The sequence below is a fragment of the Pterocles gutturalis genome, unplaced genomic scaffold, assembly GCF_000699245.1.
Source record: "Pterocles gutturalis isolate BGI_N339 unplaced genomic scaffold, ASM69924v1 scaffold9685, whole genome shotgun sequence".
NCBI classification, from domain to species: domain Eukaryota; kingdom Metazoa; phylum Chordata; class Aves; order Pterocliformes; family Pteroclidae; genus Pterocles; species Pterocles gutturalis.
Genome location: NW_010140933.1, coordinates 77,693 through 99,439, shown reverse-complemented (window position 1 = coordinate 99,439; position 21,747 = coordinate 77,693). Strand labels below are relative to the sequence as shown.

Here is a 21,747-nt window from a genome sequence, read left to right as displayed (position 1 = left end):
TAGAATAAAACATGATATTTTATGCAAAGTGATGTGTATGTTCTTAAGATTTTGGAACAGAATTATCTGGGGTAGGTTTATCTATTTCATATATTTGCATAGACTTCATTCCTTTGGAGGTTAATATGTTTATATTAAATTTTGTCATGTCAATCACTGAAATGGAGGAGGCAATGTTATCCTCATCGTTACAGAAAGCGCAAGGGTCTTAGCCGAGGTCAAAGAAGAAATTTGTGAAGTGTGGCTTGTAGCATTTCAGCTGTTAAATCATTCTGCTTTAGCACAAGCTACAGCATATGGCAGTGAATCTGTACTGTAGGTTTTTGCGAGTAGAAGAACAGAGAACACTCTTGGGAGAGTTGAAAGTCTGATGCTGAGGCAATCACAGATTTTTTGGAACATGAAGGCTTTTTTTGTTCTCTTCATGAATTAAATTTAGAATGCCATATATAGTTCAGCACTTTACCACACATGAATCTAAGTAGATTCAGAAATATACTTTAACTACTCTCTTGCCTTTTAGCTTATGGGAATCCGTATTTTATCAGAAATCTTGATGTGGAGAGTGGGGTTTCCACATAGTCCTCCTCCTCTGTTGTTGTATATGGGACTTTGAGGATGCAGGACAACAATAAGAGTGTGAGTGGCAAATGGTACTGTTGAAGTTCACCTCAGTAGCAAGGTTCTGGCTCTGCAGGACATTCCGATACAATATGGAATGCTACGAGGTATGTCAGATGATGCACAGGCAGGGAATGAAGGGAAATAAAGTATGTGGCAGTGAGCTTATAGCAGAAGTGACAGTGCCTACTTTGCTGCACCTGCATGGTTTATTTTTTGCATGGAGACAAACAGAAAGCCTGCCTTACTGCTGTCTTGTAATTTATTGAGGAAAAGCTGTTTTTATGTTCTATCCATTAGGCCATGCTTCCTCTGTTAACTCATAAGTAGCAGGGATTGAGAAAAAGGTTAAGAAGAACATGTCTAAATTTTCTGGTGAAAAATAAGTCGTAGAATTATTTTCATGAAGTTTTCATTGTCTTTTTTTTGGTGGGAGAAAGCACATGGAAGGTAATTGTTTGTCATACATACCAATGGCAAGATACTGGGCTTTCCATATTTATTCTATAGCATGTTGTTACTCATAGCAATGCAGAGCAGGTCCATGGAGGGGAGGGGAGCAAGGAAGGCAAGGGAATGCTGAATGCTGTTAGGTTTTGTGGTGTTAGGCTTCATGGTGCTGGTTTTGGGGCTGGAAGTAAAAACTTCAACAGAAAAATTAATCTGCACATTTATTAACATTTTTTTCTTTATAGAGCAATACTTAAATAATTTGTATGGTAAATGTCATAATTTCTCGGTTGGCTCAGTTTGAATATTCAAGAATTATTCTATGTGGTACTTGTTACCATATTGAGATTTTATTCAAGAGCCATTGAAATAAGCACCACAAGTGGGAAAGCTACTGTTTTTGTCTTGTAATCATTTTGCTTAGCCTGCATGCACAATGTTGTTCTTCATATTTGAAATAACTTTCAAAGATATTTCAATGAGTTCAGAAAATACACAATAGAATTAGAGGATCCAGTGACTATGTCTGGTAATGATATTGTGGATTTAGGTGCTAACAAAGCCTAACATAATCTGTTTTAATTAACGAAATTATTTTTTCTCAGTAATATGGTTAGAAACATACGTGGTTGTTTCTCAAGGACCTTGTACCAGTGGTCTTCCTTTTATAATAAAGTCACAAAGAAGAGGCAAATTTTAGCTTTTTTACACAACAAAACTACCATATCCTTTAGAAGTAAATATCATGAGAAAAATGTGTCTACCCTACACTTTTTAATCCTGTAAAGACTTATGTGCATGCTTCAATGCGTCTTCCCACATACATAAAGCAGACAGAAGATAGCCTGTAAGAGAACATTTTAAAGAGCAAGAGAATGAAAAAAACCCCAAATCCTAGTACCTGGAATATAGCATGTACTCTTTTTGGTAACAGACAGATGACATTTGATTCTGATGTGAGTGCTGGAAGAAACCTTGTGTTCCTGGTTCCCCAGTGGTCATTTTGTGTTTTATAAGGGTAGCTAATGAGTGAGATAAGCTTTAAGGCACAAGAAGTTTACATTCAGTGGGGTGACATGACAGAGGTGAAGGGGGAGAGAGATAATTTTATAGCAGGACTGAAAATAAGAAAGAATCAATACTATAAGCAAAAATGGGCTAAACATGTAACAGCACGCACAGTTGAATGGGGACTTGTCTATGGGAACCCAGACTTTCAACAAGCTTCATGTCCCATGTGAGTTTGTCTTGTCTTTATGTTCTGAGAAGATCTTTCCATAAGTTTCATTATGCAAAATAGTCTTTGTCTAAACAGTTTAGTATGTTCTTTTTCAGCACTGTGGTCTGTGGTTGTATTTCTGTTGGTGTATGTTGTGTATTTTGTATATATAATTTGAATGCTTAGTGGAATTCATGTTCTGTCATTTTAATCATCTGGATTATCCAGGTATATCCTTGGCAGTTTATATTTGGGTTTTTTTAGATGAAATATTTTCTTGGCTGCTCATTAAATGAAAAAACTTCTCCCTAGAGTATTTATTTCAATAAAGTGTAATTAAGGTGATTTACTTCACAAGGAATATATGAATACATGTATATAAAGAGAGACTTATCATAAAATTCAGTCACACTTTAGATTACCTTGGGAAGTTTGTTTCAGTATGTAAATATGTGTATGCACAAGTCAATGCACATATTCAGACAAGGAGAAGGAATTTTCAGTTCTTCTATTTTCTACACATTGCATTTCTACAGCTTTCTGTTCTGTGAGAGCAAAAGTGCTTTGCAGTACTTAGCTATAGCCTTGTGCCTTATTTAAAGGCCCTATTCAGTACACCTTGGCTAGAGAGGATCTCAGCTGTGCTATACGTATTTAGAGCAATAATGAGGTTAAATCAAGGTAACAATGAGGCCTTCTAAGTTTACAGAGAGAGACATTACTTTTCTATCAGTAAGAAGTTGGGAGTCTTTTAAAAGTCAGTGTGGAAGATTAGAGGATGGAAAAATGCTTAACTGACTATATTTTAAGATGTTGGAGAGAAAAAATGGTGGAGTCCAATACAGAAAGAAAGATTTAAAGGATATCAAAAAAATGAACAAAGTTGTCTAAGAAAAAGAGTAAAGTTAATCAATAAGTGGTTCTTTAAATACACACTGTACAAAATAAACAAAGAGCAAAGAAAGCATTGATCAGCCTGTGTTGAAAGCTAGTGACGGGGATTAATCTGGCTACATAAAAGACTTAAATCTTCACATAGTTGTGTGAGCAAGATAATATTGTCCAGTTTCAGAAGTGTTCTTATCGTGGTAAGACGTATTCTAAAGCAACTTTAACAATACAGTGGTAGCTATTCAGGACTGACAAAAGACCATAGCTGCATTAAACTCACCATTTCTGAAAAACAAAGAAAAAAAGAAAAAATGAATGAAAAGAAAATATTTAATGAAGACTTAGGTTAAAAGAAAAGCAAAATTAAGCCTGTTTGCACACATTACTTAAATCAGCTTATTTTAATGTTTTTTTAAAATTATATGCAATGTTTGAGTGAAATCAGTGTTCGTAAGTATGTAGGTTTAAGTTGTGGTCTTAGGCAGCAGGGGCTGAAATTGGTATTCAGGCAGAATAGATTAACAGTTGATGAAATGAACAATTCTTTAACTATTTCCAGTGTGGGCCACCTCAACATAAGAATTCAAAATTTGTAAGATTAGTTCTTTGTGTACTGCAGTGAAAATGGAAGGTGAGTAATTGTGTTTATACAGGCTAGTAAAAACAAACAAACAAAACAATGAGTGTGAGTTACTATATGTGCTTCTTTTTATATTAAGACAATAATTTTAGAGTAGAAATTTTAGATTTTCAAAATTAAATGAGGGAAAAAAATCAACAGGAGCTGAGGACATTTTGCGTTTTAGAAATGGCTTCTGAATCACTGTGGTGTTCTTTGAGCAAGCAATTAAAGAAGTAAATAAGAAATAAAGATTTGGTACTTGTAATTTTATATGAAATAGCTTAAGAAAAGGGACTAGGACTTCTACATGAGAAAAATCAGTGTATTTAAGATTCCAAATGTTTAGTAACAGCAGTGTGATATTCATTCCCAATAAATTAATAATTAGTATTGATAAGGATACTGTACATAGCCTTCAGTCATTATGACACCAGATAGTATTGGACTGAAGTTCCAGTTAGGTGTAGATGTTTTTCAATACTTGCCTAGATTCACCTTGATGTTCTCATACAATATTTTCTTCTTATAATCCTGAGACTTATGAACCTGGAACTTGGAGTTACTGTCACCTACTTGACATATGTGTCTGGTATTCATATTGATTGGGAACATCTGCACTGAAGATCTCCAATGTAGAAAAGAAATGTAGCTTTGTTGGTGTACAGTGCTTGTACTGTGCTTTGATAATCCTACATGTTGGTTTTCTACTTAAAATATATGAATGAAAATACTGTTTCACATGTTGCATGTTCAGAGAAACAGATCTTAAAAAAATAACAATCTGTTTAGCATGTTAGTACTATGGACCAGAGAAGTAGTTGAAATAATAAAAATAAAATATAAGACTTAAGGAGCTGTTGAATTCAGTGTGTGAAAGTCCAGTTGCCTATCAGCTTCTGTCTGCTGCCTGCTGCCATGAATGAGTGTTTTCTCTTGTTTTGTTAGCTTTTTCCCTTTTTTTTTTTTTTACTTTCATTCTGTTCATGATTTAAAATTCGTTAGAAGATTATGAGATTTCTTAAGGAAATTTACTTTAAAAAATAGACTCCTGTGAAAGCAATATCTGGTACATCGTAGCATAGTAGTCATTGGGTTATTGGGATCCATCAAAGCTGATTTAGTTAATTTTTTACTGTGGTATGTTGTACATAAGCTTCAAGTACTGGGAAGGACATGGGGGCAAGGCATTGTAATCACCATTCAGTTAAAAAAAAAAAACACTTAGATTTTGGGGTAGCTAAAAAGGGAACTCTGAATCTTTTGGGACCTTGTGAGAGCTCTGATGGGTCTTGCATTAAGCCGGAAAAACTCCATGGCTGTAGGGATTTTTATCCTATTGACAGAGAAGCTTTCTTAAAAAAACTGAAAAAGACCATGTAGGGCAGAGAAAATATTAAACTATCCTGATTTTTATTATTATTATCTCTCAGTGTGTATTGGAACCATTTTCTAAAACTTTCCTAGGAGACCATGACTCTATGAACCTAATCCAGATGAGAGGTTCAGAGAAGCATCCATTCTGTTGAAGAATTGGCCAGCCCAGACATCCAAATCTCTCATATCTGTCCATCATTAGTAAAACCATTATTTGCTGAAATCCACTTTTTGCAAGTATTGTTTTCTGATTCTTTCATAATTCTCAATTTTGCTGTTCACAGAGAATGAAGAAGTATACCAGCGCCAGGTGCTGTCTATTTCCTGTATCGTCTTTGGCATAGTCGTAGTGGGCATGCTTTGTGCAGCATTCTACTTCAAAACAAAGTAAGAGCCTTCTTCTAGTGTGTTTGTTATTTAGCTTCTGTCCTTTCTATGCTTTTGCAATTCTGCAGTTTCCCCCCTCCTTTTGAAGTTGTTGTTATCTCTGGGCAGGCTAGAAAATTTCCCCATGGCTATGCTATCTAAGTCCAAAAAACATGTAAACAGGAGTAATATGTGTTCTTGTTTCCATTTTCTGATATTAGGAGAGAAGAGATTGTGTCCTTTGCAGTTCTTTTTTTGACAGTAATAATTTTGTGTCTTTTACTACCAGTGCAATAGTCACTTTTATTTTTTTGATAATAAAAGTTTAAACATATAATCGCCTTTTTGCATTTCATTTCATATCCCAGAATGTCCCTTTTGTTTCCAAATGCTGAGAACAAAGGTAACGTTAAAAACGCAGAAAGAGACAAGTTCTCTACAGATATCTGCAACCTATAGCTGATAGTTGTAAACTGCTGAGGTCATTGCATAATGAGTAGCTGTAACACGCAAGTGCATTGAACTATCTGAGTATGGTGGAATTGTTTGCACAGAACTATTTTCAAGTTAAATACACACTTTCCAGTCTATGCTTTATCTTCCCAATTGAACATTTTTTATAATATTTATCGTTACTTTTGTAATTTGAATTGCCAAAACCTTATAGCAATTACATTACATGCTTGTCAGTGCTACAGTATCTGTAAATATGTTCTGTATGGTTGTCATCCCTCATTCCTGTTCCTGCTGGAGCTAATGAGAAAGCACATAGCAGTATAAATAGTACCTGCGTGAGGCTAGTCGTGGTGGCTGAGCATCAAGAATGTGGAGGTTTGCACTATTTAAATGTTTGGATGCTTATCTGAATCCCTCTTTTAATAATTTATTTTAATGGGTATAAAATCTACTACTTTTTATGTAAAAAAAAAATAAAAAAAATTGACATTTCTATCAGAAAGAAAAAAAAAAGGAAGTCACCACATTTTTTTAAATTCTTTTTCATCCCCCCAAACTTCAGGAGTGGTTTGTGTATGATTTGAGTGAAGATTTGAGTTCATTCATATTTCATCTAAACAATCCTACCTGTTCTAATATCTGGAGAGTTTTTGTTTGATTGATCTTTGGGCCTAGAATATGTCAGTTGCTAGCTGGGAGGATGCTGGGTCAGGACAGTTCCTTTCTGCACACTCCTTGGTTGTTGTATAAATTGTGAGCAGAGACAGACATCTTGCCACTACATTAGAAATGTCATTATGCATTTTAGATCTGCAGAAGAAAGGAAGAGAGAATAAGGTGTTCCTGTTCTTCCTGGAAAGGCTTGGGGGTTTTGCTAATTCAGAGAAGGCAGAATGGGATTGTCAGTTGGAAGAACATGCAGTAAACAACTGAGCATAGTGCGAATAAAATGTCCCTCTGTTATTCAGCTGTGCCCCTCTTGATTTTGCGCTGTTGTACAAAGTGGTAAGGAGCTGAGTTGGAACAGTTTTCAAAATATTATGACTTTGATGAGGTGGTGGGGAGAGCTATGTCTAAAAATAATGAGGACAAATAATGCTTCAAAGATGAACTCACAGGACAATAGTGCTTCATCCCTCAGCAGGAGGTGGGGGTTGGTGTTGGGTTTGGTTTTTTTAATCTATCTGCATTATAAAATGATAGTTAAGATGTACTGGGAAGAGTTGAAGTGTGCTTATGCCAAATTATGGGAACAGAAGTTTGAAGAGTAATGAGAAAATGAGCACCTCCTGTTCATTCAAGAGTTCTTATCAAATACATGAAACACAGTAATGGTAAGATACTAATCAATCCCTAACTCCCTGGCTGTGGCTCCAGCTGTTAAACTGTCCAAAAAGTAGATAAGAGTGTCTAGACTGGGCTGCCTAGAGGCCACATAAAACAGCATCATAACTGTGACATTGGCCATTGTCTTAAGGGTGTAAAAACCAACAGATTTAAAGTACCTCAACCCTTATCATATGTTAGCTTTTAGTCAACAGATTTTCAGGAGCTTCTTCATCAGGCAGATGTATCTTGATCATGCTTAGAGTTATCAAAGCATTCCTCTTGCAGGGGTGATAATCCTTGGGTTTAATTTGATGTATCAAAAATTTAAAATATTGCTAACAGCTACAGAAGCTCTGAATGGTGCACCCTTTAAGTTTCCATGAAGACACTGACCCTGATTTTCTTCGTCTGACAATTGCATAATACCTGCTGCTAGAAATATACACTTCCCTACGCACCATTAAATTATAAGTCCTTATTTAAGATAAATTCAACCAGAGGAAGTTTAGAACTATAATTATACACTATGCCTTTCCAGTTATTCCTTTTAGGGCAATCTAGAAAGTGCTTTAAGTGTTAGCAACCAGGGAAGAGTACAGTAGTGGGCTGCTCTTTATGGCTTAGACTTTTATAGATGACTAGTGACTCTATCTCTTGCTGAAGTAACAATACTTTATTGCTGAATATCTCTAAAGTAGAACACATAAGGCCCATTTGTTTTGAAAACAAAAATTAAAGAATAAATATATTAATCAGTGAGTAACTTTGAATTATTAATAGTTTCTAGTTTTATAACAGTGCATCTCATAGTTTGGCAAAATGAATATGCATAAAGCTAATATTAATGTTAGGTTGCATGAACATAAAAGGAAATTAATTATTAGCTTGTTTCTCTCAGTAAATTACCTTTGGGAATCTCAAAGTAATGTTAAAGATAGCAGCAGTGAAGTTGAATATTCCAAATTACTTACATGTGTTTATAGATGTAGAAACAACTCTAAACCCAGGTTTTCTTAATAAGTCCAAATTAGAGTTCCAAAAAAATTGTAATTTGTTTTGTTATTTTCCTGATTCAATTCTAAGAACATTGTAAGTATAGGAGAGATTCCCAAAGTCTGGTGCTGTGATCATGTTTCACTGTCTAAAGACTTTATATGAAGTCTCCACTCAAAAACAGTCATCCAAAAAAACTGAATGTTCCGTAACCGTTATGGAGACCAACAAGCAGAGGGCTGACTCTCCAGTAGGACATACAGATATATATGCTTATTTCTTCAGTGTATGTACTTTAGCTGGTCAGAAAATAATTATTCGTACAAACTCCAGACTTGCTTTTATGAATTCTTTCTGGAATTTTATGAGAAGCTGAAGGGTTCATTTTCACATTTTACAATTTAAATTATACAATGTAATTAGTATCAAAAATTAGTAGATATCAAAAAACATTTTTAAAATGGATGTTTCAGAATCAACTGACTAATTTAATTTGACACAATAATCCTTCAGATGATATATCTATTCAGATTATTCTGATATTAGCTTTACAGGTTGTTTTGGCTAAGGAAAGATTTGGAAAGTTTAATAATTTTTTTTTTTTTTTTGTGCTTGAGAAGTTGTTTCCTTACCCACCCATACTCATAAATCTTACTAATTATGAGCTCCTAGCTATATTCAGAACATACCACTCATATTTGTAACATGCTTACTGTGTAAATTCGTTTCTTTTTCATTTCCATGCTGTTTCAAAATAGGATATAAATAGAAAGTATAAGAGATATTTATAGAGTCCAAGATTTCTTAGTTTATGACCTGTATTCAGGAAACATGCTGTAATAAACACCTGCTTCTAAGCAAGTGCTTACATTTTATTAAATTCAAGCAAGTGCTTAAATTGTGCAATGTTGAATCAGAACTAAGGGACTCAAAGGCAGAGGAAATCCCATATATTTATTTCAATATATTGAAAAATATAGTATTAACATTGGATATCTGAACTGTGCTACTTCTCACTGCTTTCTTTCATATTAAGAGAACTTGGTCTTTTTCAGTTTCCCCCTTTGACCACTTAAGTAAGTCACTTTCCTGTGGTTTCCTACAGTTTCCTACACTAGACACAGACTACACGGAAAGAAGTTAAAATGAGTTTTATATTTCATTTAGTGTCAAATTCATTGGCCTTGTGTAAAGTAAAATGCTGTTAAACTTGACGACGTCGTAAGGCTTTCAGCAGCAAAACCACCAGAAATTCTTCAAAATGTTGCTGAAGCTTCTTTGCTAAAATTTCAAATTTCCATATAGCAAGACTATATTTCCTTTATTTCTTACGGACACTTTCCTGAAATCACTTCCTTCTGAAATTTGGCTCCACACCACTTGCTGTCTGAAAGCTGCTGGTGGCGTAACAAAATGCTGCCTCTGCTGACAAATCCTTGAGCTTGCTGGGCGGTTTCCAGGGACTTTGTAGGTTTCCTGCTGGAGATGCATCTGCTGGGGAGAAAAAGGAAGGAAGAAAGGAAGGAAAATAGTATTGTGGAGTTATTTCTTGTGATCATTTAAGACTGGTAGTCTCAGACAATGTGCCTTATCACAAGAATGAAGACTGATAAAATATTTTAAATATATTTTGCTAACATTTTTTCCCTAGCTGAGATATGTTTGCAGAAGATAGAAGAAATATTTAAAATAAATTTTGCTGCCTCATATCCTCAATCATGTACAGAACTTTAAAACACAGTTTGCCAATACATTGTTTCAGAAGCAGAAAGCCTTTATTAATAGTGTAGTTATCTCCTGAATATTGCAAGTGATTCATCTAGTGGTATTCTTAGCTCTGACATATCATATGCCAAAAAACACAGCCTCAGATATTGTACTGATGGGTTTTTTTCCAGGAAGATACTGGGTTGCAGGTCAAGTCTAATCAGCTACTAGCAGAAATCTTTTGATTCTTCAACACTTTTTAATAGCCAACAGGGGCTAATGCTCATTGTATTTGCCAAAATCTTTGTTCCAAATCAGAGCAAAATGCTTTTTGCATTTCATTTGCAAGCCATTGTTAAGTATGTAATAGATGATCTTACAAAATTCTGCACTAAAACAACTAGCAATGCTATTACAGTAATCTGAGAATAAAAGATATTTTAAACAGAAGAGCTCTTTTTTTCCTTTCTTTAAGCCTCGACAGAAAATGACCGCTGCATTGAAGTATTAGACACTAGTGAATTAGCTCAGCTGATTAATCTAATACAGTGAAGTTTTGAACAAAGGGAACCATGGCTATAAAAATATCATGGCTATAGTAGAAGATCAAACTAGCTCTTTCTTACATGAGTTTTATTTCTCTCTGCAGAAAACAAACAAAGCAAATTCATGAACAGCTGAAAGAAACCTTGAATAGGAAAAGCTACAGCCTAAATGCTTCCAGCATGATGGCAAAATCAGAGTGTATGGCGCAAAGCCGAGTCCAGCTGCAAAATGTAAGTAATCCTGACAGCTACACCACTTAATAGCCTGGCTGAGTTCCTGCTGCTGATGGCAGCACATCGCCATGTTGCTATTAGCATCTGAGCAATGGGAACAAGAATTCTCACCTCTTTCATAAAATGTTTTCTATTGGGTCTGTTAATGGAAACACCAAGCAGGGATATTTTTCTGAAGTTATTTCAATGGATCCTGGTACATTTTGTTCGTGTAATAGACTTTACTGAGCCCCCTAGCTCTACATCCAGCAATGGAAATTACTATTATAGTTTCCGGCAATACCTTAGCTCATATGTATGGTTTATAGGTGAAGCGGGGATCCTTGACCTTAAGTGATTCCAAGTCTTCCAAAAATTAATGAACCTGCATGAAAAAAACGTAGGGATTTGTCACAGTTAATTCAGAGTAGACTGAAAATCTTGAACTAAATTTACACATGTAAACTAGTGCCTAAGGGAAGACTCTGCAGATGGTCTCATTTTCCTGGGTCTTAAGCTAAACAGGTTTTTTTATACTCAAAAGAGATCAGTTTATTCAAACTAATTTTGAAATTTATTTAGGCATTTTCTGTGTACAGTTATATGTAAGTTAATACAATCCCATAATTGTGAAATACTGTGATGGGTTTGTCGTTGGCTGGGGGGCCAACTCACACACACCCACTTATGCAATCCCCACCTCCGCCAACCCGAGGATAGGGGAGAGAATTAAAGGGGTAAAGGACTCGTGGGTTGAGATAAGAACAATTTAATAACTAAACTACAATAACATTGAAAATAATACTATATACAAATATACAAATGAGTGATACACAGTGATACTGCCCCCCCCCCCCCACACCCGGTGACCAAGGCTCAGCCTGTTCCTGGCTAACGATCCCAGAGCAGGGAGAGTCCCGAAACCTCACTCATGGAATGGAGATAACAGTCTCAGCATCCCAGACCGAGAGCTGACCGCTGTTGGGGTCGGAAAGGCCTTGGGAGAGCGACGACCTGGAGCGAGATGACCCAGAGCAAAAGAGATCTGGAACCAAAAGGGACGATCTTCTGGAGGGCCCTCAACTGGGCATGACGCATATGTTATGGAATAGATTATTGGCCACTTTGGGTCTCAGTCCCAAACCTAAGATCAAATCCTGGGCTAGTAACTGGGGCTGTGCTCCCTCCCAGCTTCTCTGGTCTGCGGACAGCCAGAGAAGCTGAAAGACCTTGGCAGCCTCATAAACATCACTTTTTATCAGCTTCTTCTTTCCAAAACACAGCCTCTTGATAGCTATTATGAAGAAAGTTAACTCTGTCTCAGCTTAACCTAGGACAAATACATAAAGCATATTTCAAATAAAGAACTTGAAGATGACCAATTTATTTAGCCTTGGATGCCAGGTATTTTCCAATGCATGTTTTATTTTCCCACTGTTCGTGCACATTTAGTTCTGTCTTATTTAGAACAAAGTCTTTGAAACAGCTGAGAGGGATCTAGGTAGCGATATAGTAGGAAATCATAAAGTATATATTGAAGCCTTTCTAAATGCTTAACTAAAAAAAAAAAAAAACTATCTTAGCTTTGCTTAAAAGGCTGACTACCTTATTTGCCAAAATAGTGAGATTTTAGCAAAAGTGAGCACTCATGCCGTGTTAGCCACAGATGTCTCCTGTGCTTATATACAATTAATGCAGAAATAAGTCTAAGCCCTTTTAACCAATTCAGAGTAAGCAGAGCCTCCATGCTATGACTGAGGAGTTGTGAGAGCATTGCTTGTGTTTGATAAAAGTTTTGTTTTGTAGGAGCATCACTGCGGTCATGACACGCTTTGTGGTTCAGGAAAAATGCCCTATTTCAAGAAGGAAGATAGCTCCGCTAAATCAACATAATCACAGTTTAGGGAACCTTGTGCGATTTTTTTTGTTTCACTTTTAGTTCATTCAGTCATATATTACTTCTAACCCCTAAAAAAAGCCATTTGGGAGTGTTGTTGGGTTGTAATTATGGCAACAAAAGGTAAAGCTGTAAAGAGCATTTGTGATCCTTTTGTTCTAATGTATAAAGTAGGTCTTGTTTAACACTAAGAATATGTTCCTTGCTTTTTTCTCACTGTAATTCAGTGCAATATTTTGTCAACCCTTCATCACAGTGAACTATTTGATGTCCTCTGAGCAGCTGACACATCAACAAGCCTTAGTTAAGTCTTTTTTTTTGCCATAACAATAGGCATAATGGCTGAAGTAGCAGTTTGTACATTCCAGATATTAGAGGTTGAAAACCATTATTATTCTTTGTTATTTTAATCCAAATTTTCTTTTCAGCTTTTAATGGTGTTCAGACTGGCATTATCACTGCTGGTAATTAACACACCATTTTCTTGTTCCTGCGGCTGCTTGCAGGCAGCTGTTTTCTCCTTGCCATTAATGCATTTTCCCTTTGGGAGCAAAGATACTAAGGAAGAAAAACAGAATGACCTTGTGCAGGATGTAGCGTAACAGTGCAGGGTGTAGCGTAACAGTGCAGGGTAATCATGATTTCTGTTGTTAGCAAGATTTTAGTGCAGAAATGCATGTAGGCAGTTCATTAAATATTTACAAAACTTGATAGATTGGAGGGGAAAGAAAGGGCAGGGAGTATGGCGAGGCAGCAGAAAAGAACTTTGAAATGGTATTTCATAGGAATGGCTGAGTGGCTCCCTATCAGAGACCAGAGCTCTGTCCCAGGCATATCTGTGGGGTGGGCAAGGGGCTGGGCAGCAGCATGGGGAGGAGAACGCTCCTGCCACTCACTCCTGCGGCTGTGCTACCCCCTTCCTGCCCGTTGCTGCCAGGATGTGATCTCTCTGCAATTCCCACCTGCAGCTCCCACCACATGGGTTTGGAGAGAAATCTTAGTTCTGTTCATTTCCAGGAGCCAGTAAAGAAACTGAAAGAAATTAAGGTGGTTATCTTCTGGAGATTAGTCCTCCAGTCTGGCGTTTTGGCTTATGTAAACCTGGAAGCCATTTCTTTTCCCACTCCTACATGGGAAATCTGTCTTGCTTGTATGTCATTTTTTCTAAAAGATTCTCCCCTGTTTTTCTCCAGGATATTTTGAATGGACCTGGTGATGCTTTCAGATTTTTCACCCCACTTTTTCTTCTTCTATAGAGAAGAATACATTAGTGTAAACCCAAGAATAGATGCATAAGGTTCCTTATTCTTGATGACTATTCTATCTACTCTGAAAGAGCCATCATATTTTGCCTCAGGGGTTGCTACATTTAGTAAAGGATGCATAGAACTTTCCAAATGCTGTGTTGCTCTAGAAAGAGGCTTTACTAATTTCCCAGGACGTAGGATATAGCAGATAGCATTTCAAGTGGTTTGTGGCTATAAAGAGTTTGACCAGTCTCAATGAAGTAATTTTTCTGCTTATCATTCCTTTTTTTCCCCTCTTTACCCTTGACTGGACTTTAGGAAATTAATTATTTTTCATTACTTATTTTCAAAGTCAATTTCTAATCTTTTTTTAAAATGAGAGAAGCCATGTGAATATACCAAAATTGCTGTTAACAGAAAAACCACACATTTAATTTTTGAACCAAGTATTAAAATGAATTACAGATTTGCATTTTATTCTAGCCTGACTTATTATACTTGCAGCTGTTTGCATTACTGCAGAAGGAAAAGAAAAGGACTTCAGACCTCAGTCCCCATGATATCCCACCTCTATGCCAATTAAAACTTGTTTACAGTAGTGTGATTATGAGAACCATATACAAGGTTAAAAGCTCTGCATGTTTGCTTTCAAAACACTCTTCATTTGTATCAGAATTCTCCTGCTGCATCCTAGACTATGGGTTACCTTGCAGTAATCCTTATTTCAAAAGGCAGTGTTTAAGAAACAGATTTGAAGTGTTGGACATTCCCACAAGTTCATTAAACATCCATATGGCAGGGTTGCTCTTTTGGATGTGGGTCTTCAAATTAAGCAACAGGATATTCAGAAAAAAACGGAGCTGGCTAACTGAAAAATTGAGGCGTTCTAGAACTCCCTTCATTTAAGAAGTCACCTTCTTTGGGGTTTTTGCCTTCACTGATTAGCAGGGTAAATGGCCACATGCCAGCACCTCCCTTGGCAAGCCCTAAGGGTGGGGAAGAATGCAGAGAGTTAGGCATAAAGTTAAATGCCTGGGTGCATGGATCCCTCCCTGTCATTTGCTATATTGCAGGGAATAAAGATTTTGTTTGCATTGACAATATTTTCAAGTATCATCTGCTTTTCCTTTCCACACTCAAATACATTGCATCTCCTCCACTTCCTTCCTCTGTCCAGCTGTGATTCTGTGAAGAAAAAAAAAAAAAAAAAAAAAAAAAAAAGGGGGGGGGGGGTTAGATTTTGTCAGGATAGCTGTGTTCTGTCTCAGCTCCTGCTGCTCATAGCCAGTAATTGTGTTCACCTGTGCTGACTCTGTTTCTCTCAGTATCGATTCCATTATTTTGTTAAGGATACTAATTAGATGAAAAACACTGTACACTGTAAGCAGGATTCATAAATAACTGTTTGGACACAGCTCCTAGTATTTCTCATGAATCTCTTTCAAGTCCACTGCTTTTCCCAAATATTCTGGCAGGAATACACTGAATTTCTTCCGAGGTTTTCTAGCATCTTGGATTTAGGTACTAATGCCCTGGTAATCTTGCTATAATTCTTCAGTCAGGAAGAGATAGATGTGCTAGTTTTTAATGCAGGATTTTTGAGGTACACAGGAGATTTGGATTTATTTCTCCTAATGCCTGTAACTTAGGACTTCCTAGTATTGCATACCCCTTCCCAAAGAGATTATATTATCTTTAAGAGATACTTAATGAATGTCCTCCACAAGACTGCAGCAAACAGTCCAATGTCCTCATAGGCAAAAGGAAATAAATTGTAATTTTCATCTGCCCCTCTTAGAAGGGCAAGTGCTCTGTGCCCCCTGATACACAATGCAAGGGGCGAGAGGAGGGGTTGGGGCCCTCCTGTTTTTTTCTGTAGTTCACCACTCCTCATGAGTCTTAATCATGCTCCTGATTCCTCTTTTTTTTCTACCTTGACTGGAGGTTTCCCTTAAATTCTCATAGCTTGACAAATATGCCATGCAACAACAACAAAAAAAAGCAGCTGAAGCCTTGGCATTCCTTTAGTGATTTTGAGAGTTGTCATGGTTGTTGAAAGTGGTCTTTTTCACCTTTGTGGATTTTAATACCTTCTCCCATGGTACTAAGTGGATCTATTAATTCCCCATCACTTTCCCTCTGAGGTGGTTAATATGCTTTTCATGCTGTAGTGTGTGGTTTCACTTTCCACTACACTTGTTTCTAATAGCTTGCAATCGCTAGCTCCAGGTTTCTGATGTTCTTGTAATGAGAGGAAAAAAAAATGCTCTTTTTGTGTCTTGTTGCCTTTTGTTGATAGTAGTAGGAAATAAATTTGTTTTAGTCACTGTGATAAAAATGCAATTAATATATGTTGAGCAACAGATACACTTAAATCTTTTAAGAGATTACTGTGTGGTTTTGCCTGAGCTACAATGTGATTTATCAGCTAAGGTCAACAGCAAATTTCCCATTCCTATATTGCATGACTACTTAAGAACTGACAAACATGAATCTACTGGCCTCTGTCTAGAGCTAGTGTTGGCAACAAAACATATGGAGCATATGAGAACAGCTGTAAGGACGTTCAATATGCCACCTGATGGGCTTTTGTGCAAAGTCAGCCCGTCCAGAAAAACCACTGGCTCTTTACCCACTTGAGGCACCCCCTCTGAATGTAATTTAAAACTGGCCTCTTTGCCTTCTCAGTCCTTTTTGAAATGAGATCTCCACATCATCTCCCAATGCCACAGGTGTTTCTGGACTTTCTGTTATTACTGTTTTGGGAAAATCATTGAGGGGGAAGAGCTAAGAACAGCCAGGAGGAGCAATGGGTGTTTTGTTTTGCATAACACTAGGACAACAGTGTCAAGCTATTCTGTAGCACTTGAGTGGCATTTGTTATCCATGGATCCCCTACATTTTAGAATAAAGAATACATGGCATGGAGCAGGGGAATTACGTGCTCACAGTCATGCGGTAGGTCAGTGGCAGAGGCTGATTTCTTGTTTCCTGGCGCAGGCTACCTTTGCAGTCTGCTCAGCATTAACTAGTGAGGGGTGGAATTTTATTGTCAAAGAGTTGCGTAATTGTACAGAACAGATTATTTTCTCCATGAAACCGTGAAAAATTGCAGAATGGTTTATTTTTAAATGCTGTCATTCTTTAATTTAATTGGCCATATGCATCTGCGTTTTTCAGTAATTGCTCAAACAAGCACAAATAATTAAGCAAAAAAAAACCAATAAAACCTTAAAAAAACCAAATAATACAGATAAGCTTTCAGTGATCCTTTCAACCTACTGGAACAGCCCTTTAAAAGTGTTTCGCAGCTTATTCTCCGTCATGGCTAAGTATTCAGCAGCTCTCAACAGTCAGAGGGCTCCGCAAAGCCCAGCCCAGGTGAGAACTGGGCTGTGGAAGAGGTGGGATGGGCTCTGCTGGGGTACAGATGGGGAATAATCCTACACCATACCTCTGGGGGCACCGACTGATGCTGCTGTAAATGCCTCACAGAAATCTGAAGATATTTTTCTCCAGAGATGATCTCAGAGAAGGAATGTGGCAGTTACAGTTAAGCTAAAGGAGAATAAACTCAACTGTGTTTAAACTTATTAAAATGTATGAATAATGTGATACATCCAAATAAGTTCAATTGCATTGTTCAAATCCTCTGTATATTCATACCCTCCATTTAAATTGTGATTCACATTTTCATTGTAATTGATGTTATGGCTGTTATGGTAATCAGTAAGTGGTGCATCTAAAAATGGCATAAAAATGTTCAGTTAAGGGGAAAAATATCCTTTGCAGGGTGTGCCTGGGTGGTGCTGGGTGTTGGACCTTTGATATACTTTACTAGTCAGCATCAGAGCGGCTTCTGGGGGTCTTGGTTTTCCTCAGTTGTGATGAGGAAAGACTGTATACCATCGCTCCAGCCTACATCCACCTTAACCATGGATGTATAAAAAGGTGCAGCTTATATCTAGTTACCCTTAATTCATTCCATATGCATGGCCTTATAAGACATTTGGACCTTCAATTTAGTATCATGAACAAACAGGAAAAAAGACAGAAATAGCTTCCTGGTACTAACAACCCATTCTTTACATAGCTCAAATTGATTTATTCGGGTCAGAAATCAAAGACAGTTTCATTTCTGCAGCTGGGAGGATAACAAAGTTTAAAACCTTCACAAACATGAGCACCTTAAAAATCATACTTCTGTCTGAATATTTTATCTACAACATTTGCAAGTGGCAACCAAGATCACGGTAACTGAAAGAAATAAGAGTAGAATATGTTTCTTTTTATTATTTCAGTTGTGTTTACTTCATGCATACAGCAACACTTTGTATCTTGTCACTCATAGCTTTGCCTTCAGAAGCACATAAAGAGTGATTTTGACCCTGTTTATGTGGGTATTTCACACAACAGAAAGAAGAAGAGCATTGGAGAAAAATTTGAATATCTGTTATTTCATCTATAGAAATCGGTCATAAGTCTGAATAGATGGAGTAACCTTGTATGACTTTCCTTTTTGATTTTGCTGAAGTCTGGGGAAATATAGAGAAGTGAGAATCAGAAAATAATTCTGTATTTTTAAGGAGTTATTGGTCTTTTGTTAGACAACAAAATAATTACAAAGAACTGTACTTCAAAAGAAGTCTTACTATCTTCTCCATTAATTTTTATGCTATTATATCATAGCATGGCTTTTTTTTACCACTGTGATTTTTTTATATTATTATTCTTTTAGTTTGTTTTTTTTTTCCTAAAATATTTAATCATCTAATAGCTCCCACAGTACCAGTTTATTGTAAAGATAACCTGGATATCTATGTATCTAGTATTAAAAATACAAACTCAATACAAAAAGAAGTAGATTAAAGAAAAGTAGACCAATTAGTTTTCCTGCAGGTCGTTGTAATGAAATGTAAAAAATCTGAAAACTGCAGTATTTTTCATACCTGAGTGGAAATGTAGGTTAACCTCTCATATCTCTGAGATATTGCCCAGTAACCACTAACAACATTGATTCTTATTCCAAGACAAAATGCAGCTTCTTTTACACTGACTTTTTGGCTCCGTTCAGGATCAGAGACAAGATTTTTGCTGAATTTTCAGTTGAATCACAAAACAAGAATAAGAAAATCTGTTCTTATTCATGTCCAGCGTCTGCTTTACAGACCTTTGTGTCTCACTGTGTGCCCAGAGACTGCCCTATGCCTACAACTGTCACAAAAATAATTATGTTTACACTGTTCTTAGTAGCATAGATACACCAGGTCAAAAGTTTCAGACTTGTTCGGAAGGGATGTCTGGCTCTACGGATAGGACTCAAGTGTTTTTCGTACTTATCTGATGAAACAAATGTTTCCGTTTGGTTTTCATAGTTATGCACTCTGATGAAAGCACTGTTTGGCTGAATTCTTCAAAGGAACCAAGAAGGTGCTGACCGTCCTCTGAGATGTGTTTCATGATCTCAGGCTCTGCATGGACAGCCACAAAAACAGGCTTTTAGTCGATGGGATCAGTTTCCTGTCACTATGGGCAGATCAGTCAGTAATTTTGCTACTCATGCAGATATTGGCATTTTGATGTGAACAAAGGTAATAGGGGATAATGAGTACCAGTACTTTCTGCTATGTAAAAAATAGTGGATGAATGTATTACTTGCAATGCCTAATTTTAATTTAAAAATGCATTAGAGCACTTCTTACCCTGCTCCAGTATGAGTTCTAGTTGAATAGCATTAACAGTGTGCTTTGCCTTTTGTGTATTAATTCTGTTCTCTGTGCCACAGTATTCAAAAACAGATAGGCATCCCGGGCCAGTTCTGGACAAAGTTATGGAGTCTAGTTTTTCAGGCCCTCAGTCTTTCCCAGAGGCCTTGTCTCCCAACAGAGGAACCCAGCCCATCAAGCAACACAGGTAAGCAAACGGCTGTCTGACGGGAGATTTGGAAGGCTGCTGCGGGATGTCGTTGATCTGGTGATACATGTACAGGCTTATTGTGCATTGTGTCGAGGAGAGGTGCTGAATGGGATGGTACCAACAAAGCCTCAGCTGACTCATTAAGCAGATGTCCAAGCATTTTCTTAGCTGCAGACATAAAAGGCCATAACAATGCTCACCAACTTCATCTGCATTTTGTAAAAACTCGTAGAAGAGGCATTTAAAGACACCATCCAAGCTGTAGGTAGAGGAGTGCATGAAATAAGTGTACTTTGAGAAACCATTAAGAACAAGGCTTTCCTTATTGATGTTCATGCAGTTAACGACTCATTTGTTGCAGAAAGACATGCTTGCAAACTTCCAGCCTTTCACACTGTTTCTTTAAACAAATAATACTTGAAATGAATAATGACCTATTTATGAACATATGGTGGCCTTTGAAAGATAGTCTTTAAAAAGTTTGGATGGTTGTTTCCCAGAGGAAAAAAAGAGGAAAGTCACCATCACTGGATGGCATTTGGATTAAAATTCTGCTTATAGCCCTTTTGGATGAAAAATAATGAAGATGCTTCATTATGGGACTAGAAAACAGACTTGTATCTGATATAAGCAATAGTGTTGGTGGAATGGCAGTGGTAATGTCTGGTCCAGAGTACACAGACAGAGAGAAGAGGCTGTGAAAAATGAGTTCAGGATTTTTTTAGCTAGATATTATCTGGAGGGGAAGACTTATTTATTAAAAGGATAATTTTTTAAAATTGCTAAAAAAAAAAGTCTGGGGTTGCATGAGGCTGTGATCTAGCTCTGTAGTATTTGCTGCACTTTCATTGCTGGCCCCCAGTCAGCTACATGTTCCTTCTCTTTTGAATGAACGCTTTGCTTAACCTATCAAAGTGCAGTATATGAGCCAGGAAGGGATATTTGTGTCCTTTGTACTTTTACCTTACTTAAATCTTTAATTTGGCATGAAAAAATAATGCCGACTGTCATGTCAGATTAATTTCTTAGGGCTTATTCCTTATTACACAGAGATTTTCAAAATATGCTTAATAATTTTACTGACATAGATGAACTATGGAGCTGTTGTGTAGAGTGTTTTCCACTGAAAATCTGTGTGGCATTTTGTTTCCATTTGGTCAAAAGGTGAAGTTCATGAAAAACATGGTGATATTCCCTTACCTTTAATAACCTGATTGCAATATCCAAGTTAGAAATGTTTTAGGTGCTGTACCATGACATTACCTAAGCTTGAAAATGTGGAAATAAATTAAAGACTGAAAGTCTTCTGTTTATTAATGTCACTTAAAATAAAAGCTGAAAGACTCTCTAGACTTCCTGTTTTCCATGGGGAAATTACAGAGTAAGTCACATTGAATTTACGGTGAACTGATGCAGAATTCCTGATCACTCATTTTAACACCTTTGCACACAAATCTCTCTTCCCCAGGGAGAAAAAAGAAAGCAGAAAAACCCAACAGTCATCTTAGTCTGGTGCTTGACATCTGCAAATATCTTAAGAGTTTTTGCTTCAGGACTGTTTTAGGATGTGGAATGACTAGCTTAATTTATAAAGAATTCTTTTTGTAGTTTTATAATTTAAGATTTATTATACAAGGCCCTTGCTTTATAAAACATGCAACAGACTTGAACATTTAAGACTTATAAGGCTGTCTTTAATTTCTGCACCATGTGACAGCTTCCTGATTTACTCAGTTTCTTTAGTTTCTCAATAGCGTTCAGTGTGGCCAAATGGTCAAATGAGGAAACTTCTTTTTTTGTCTGGGATACATTTTGTCCTAAACATCCTTCATTCCATTCCAAACCTGGAGCCTGAAAAAGTTACAGCAGCTCTGCAAGTTCTCTGTTTTATGCTGTAGTTA

General features: G+C 36.8%; 1 protein-coding gene across 1 annotated transcript in view; it reads left to right on the top strand.

Annotated features, from left to right (window-relative positions):
• Window positions 1-4,215: 4,215 nt before the first annotated feature.
• NRG3 (neuregulin 3) overlaps window positions 4,216-21,747 on the top strand; it is a gene marked incomplete at its 5' end in the record, with an annotated part of 31,074 nt that continues 13,542 nt past the window's right edge. The window contains 4 exons of the mRNA XM_010083856.1: window positions 4,216-4,264; window positions 5,462-5,564; window positions 10,678-10,804; window positions 19,716-19,843. Coding sequence (XP_010082158.1) covers window positions 4,216-4,264; window positions 5,462-5,564; window positions 10,678-10,804; window positions 19,716-19,843 — 407 coding nt within the window. The remainder of the gene's footprint in view (window positions 4,265-5,461; window positions 5,565-10,677; window positions 10,805-19,715; window positions 19,844-21,747) is intronic.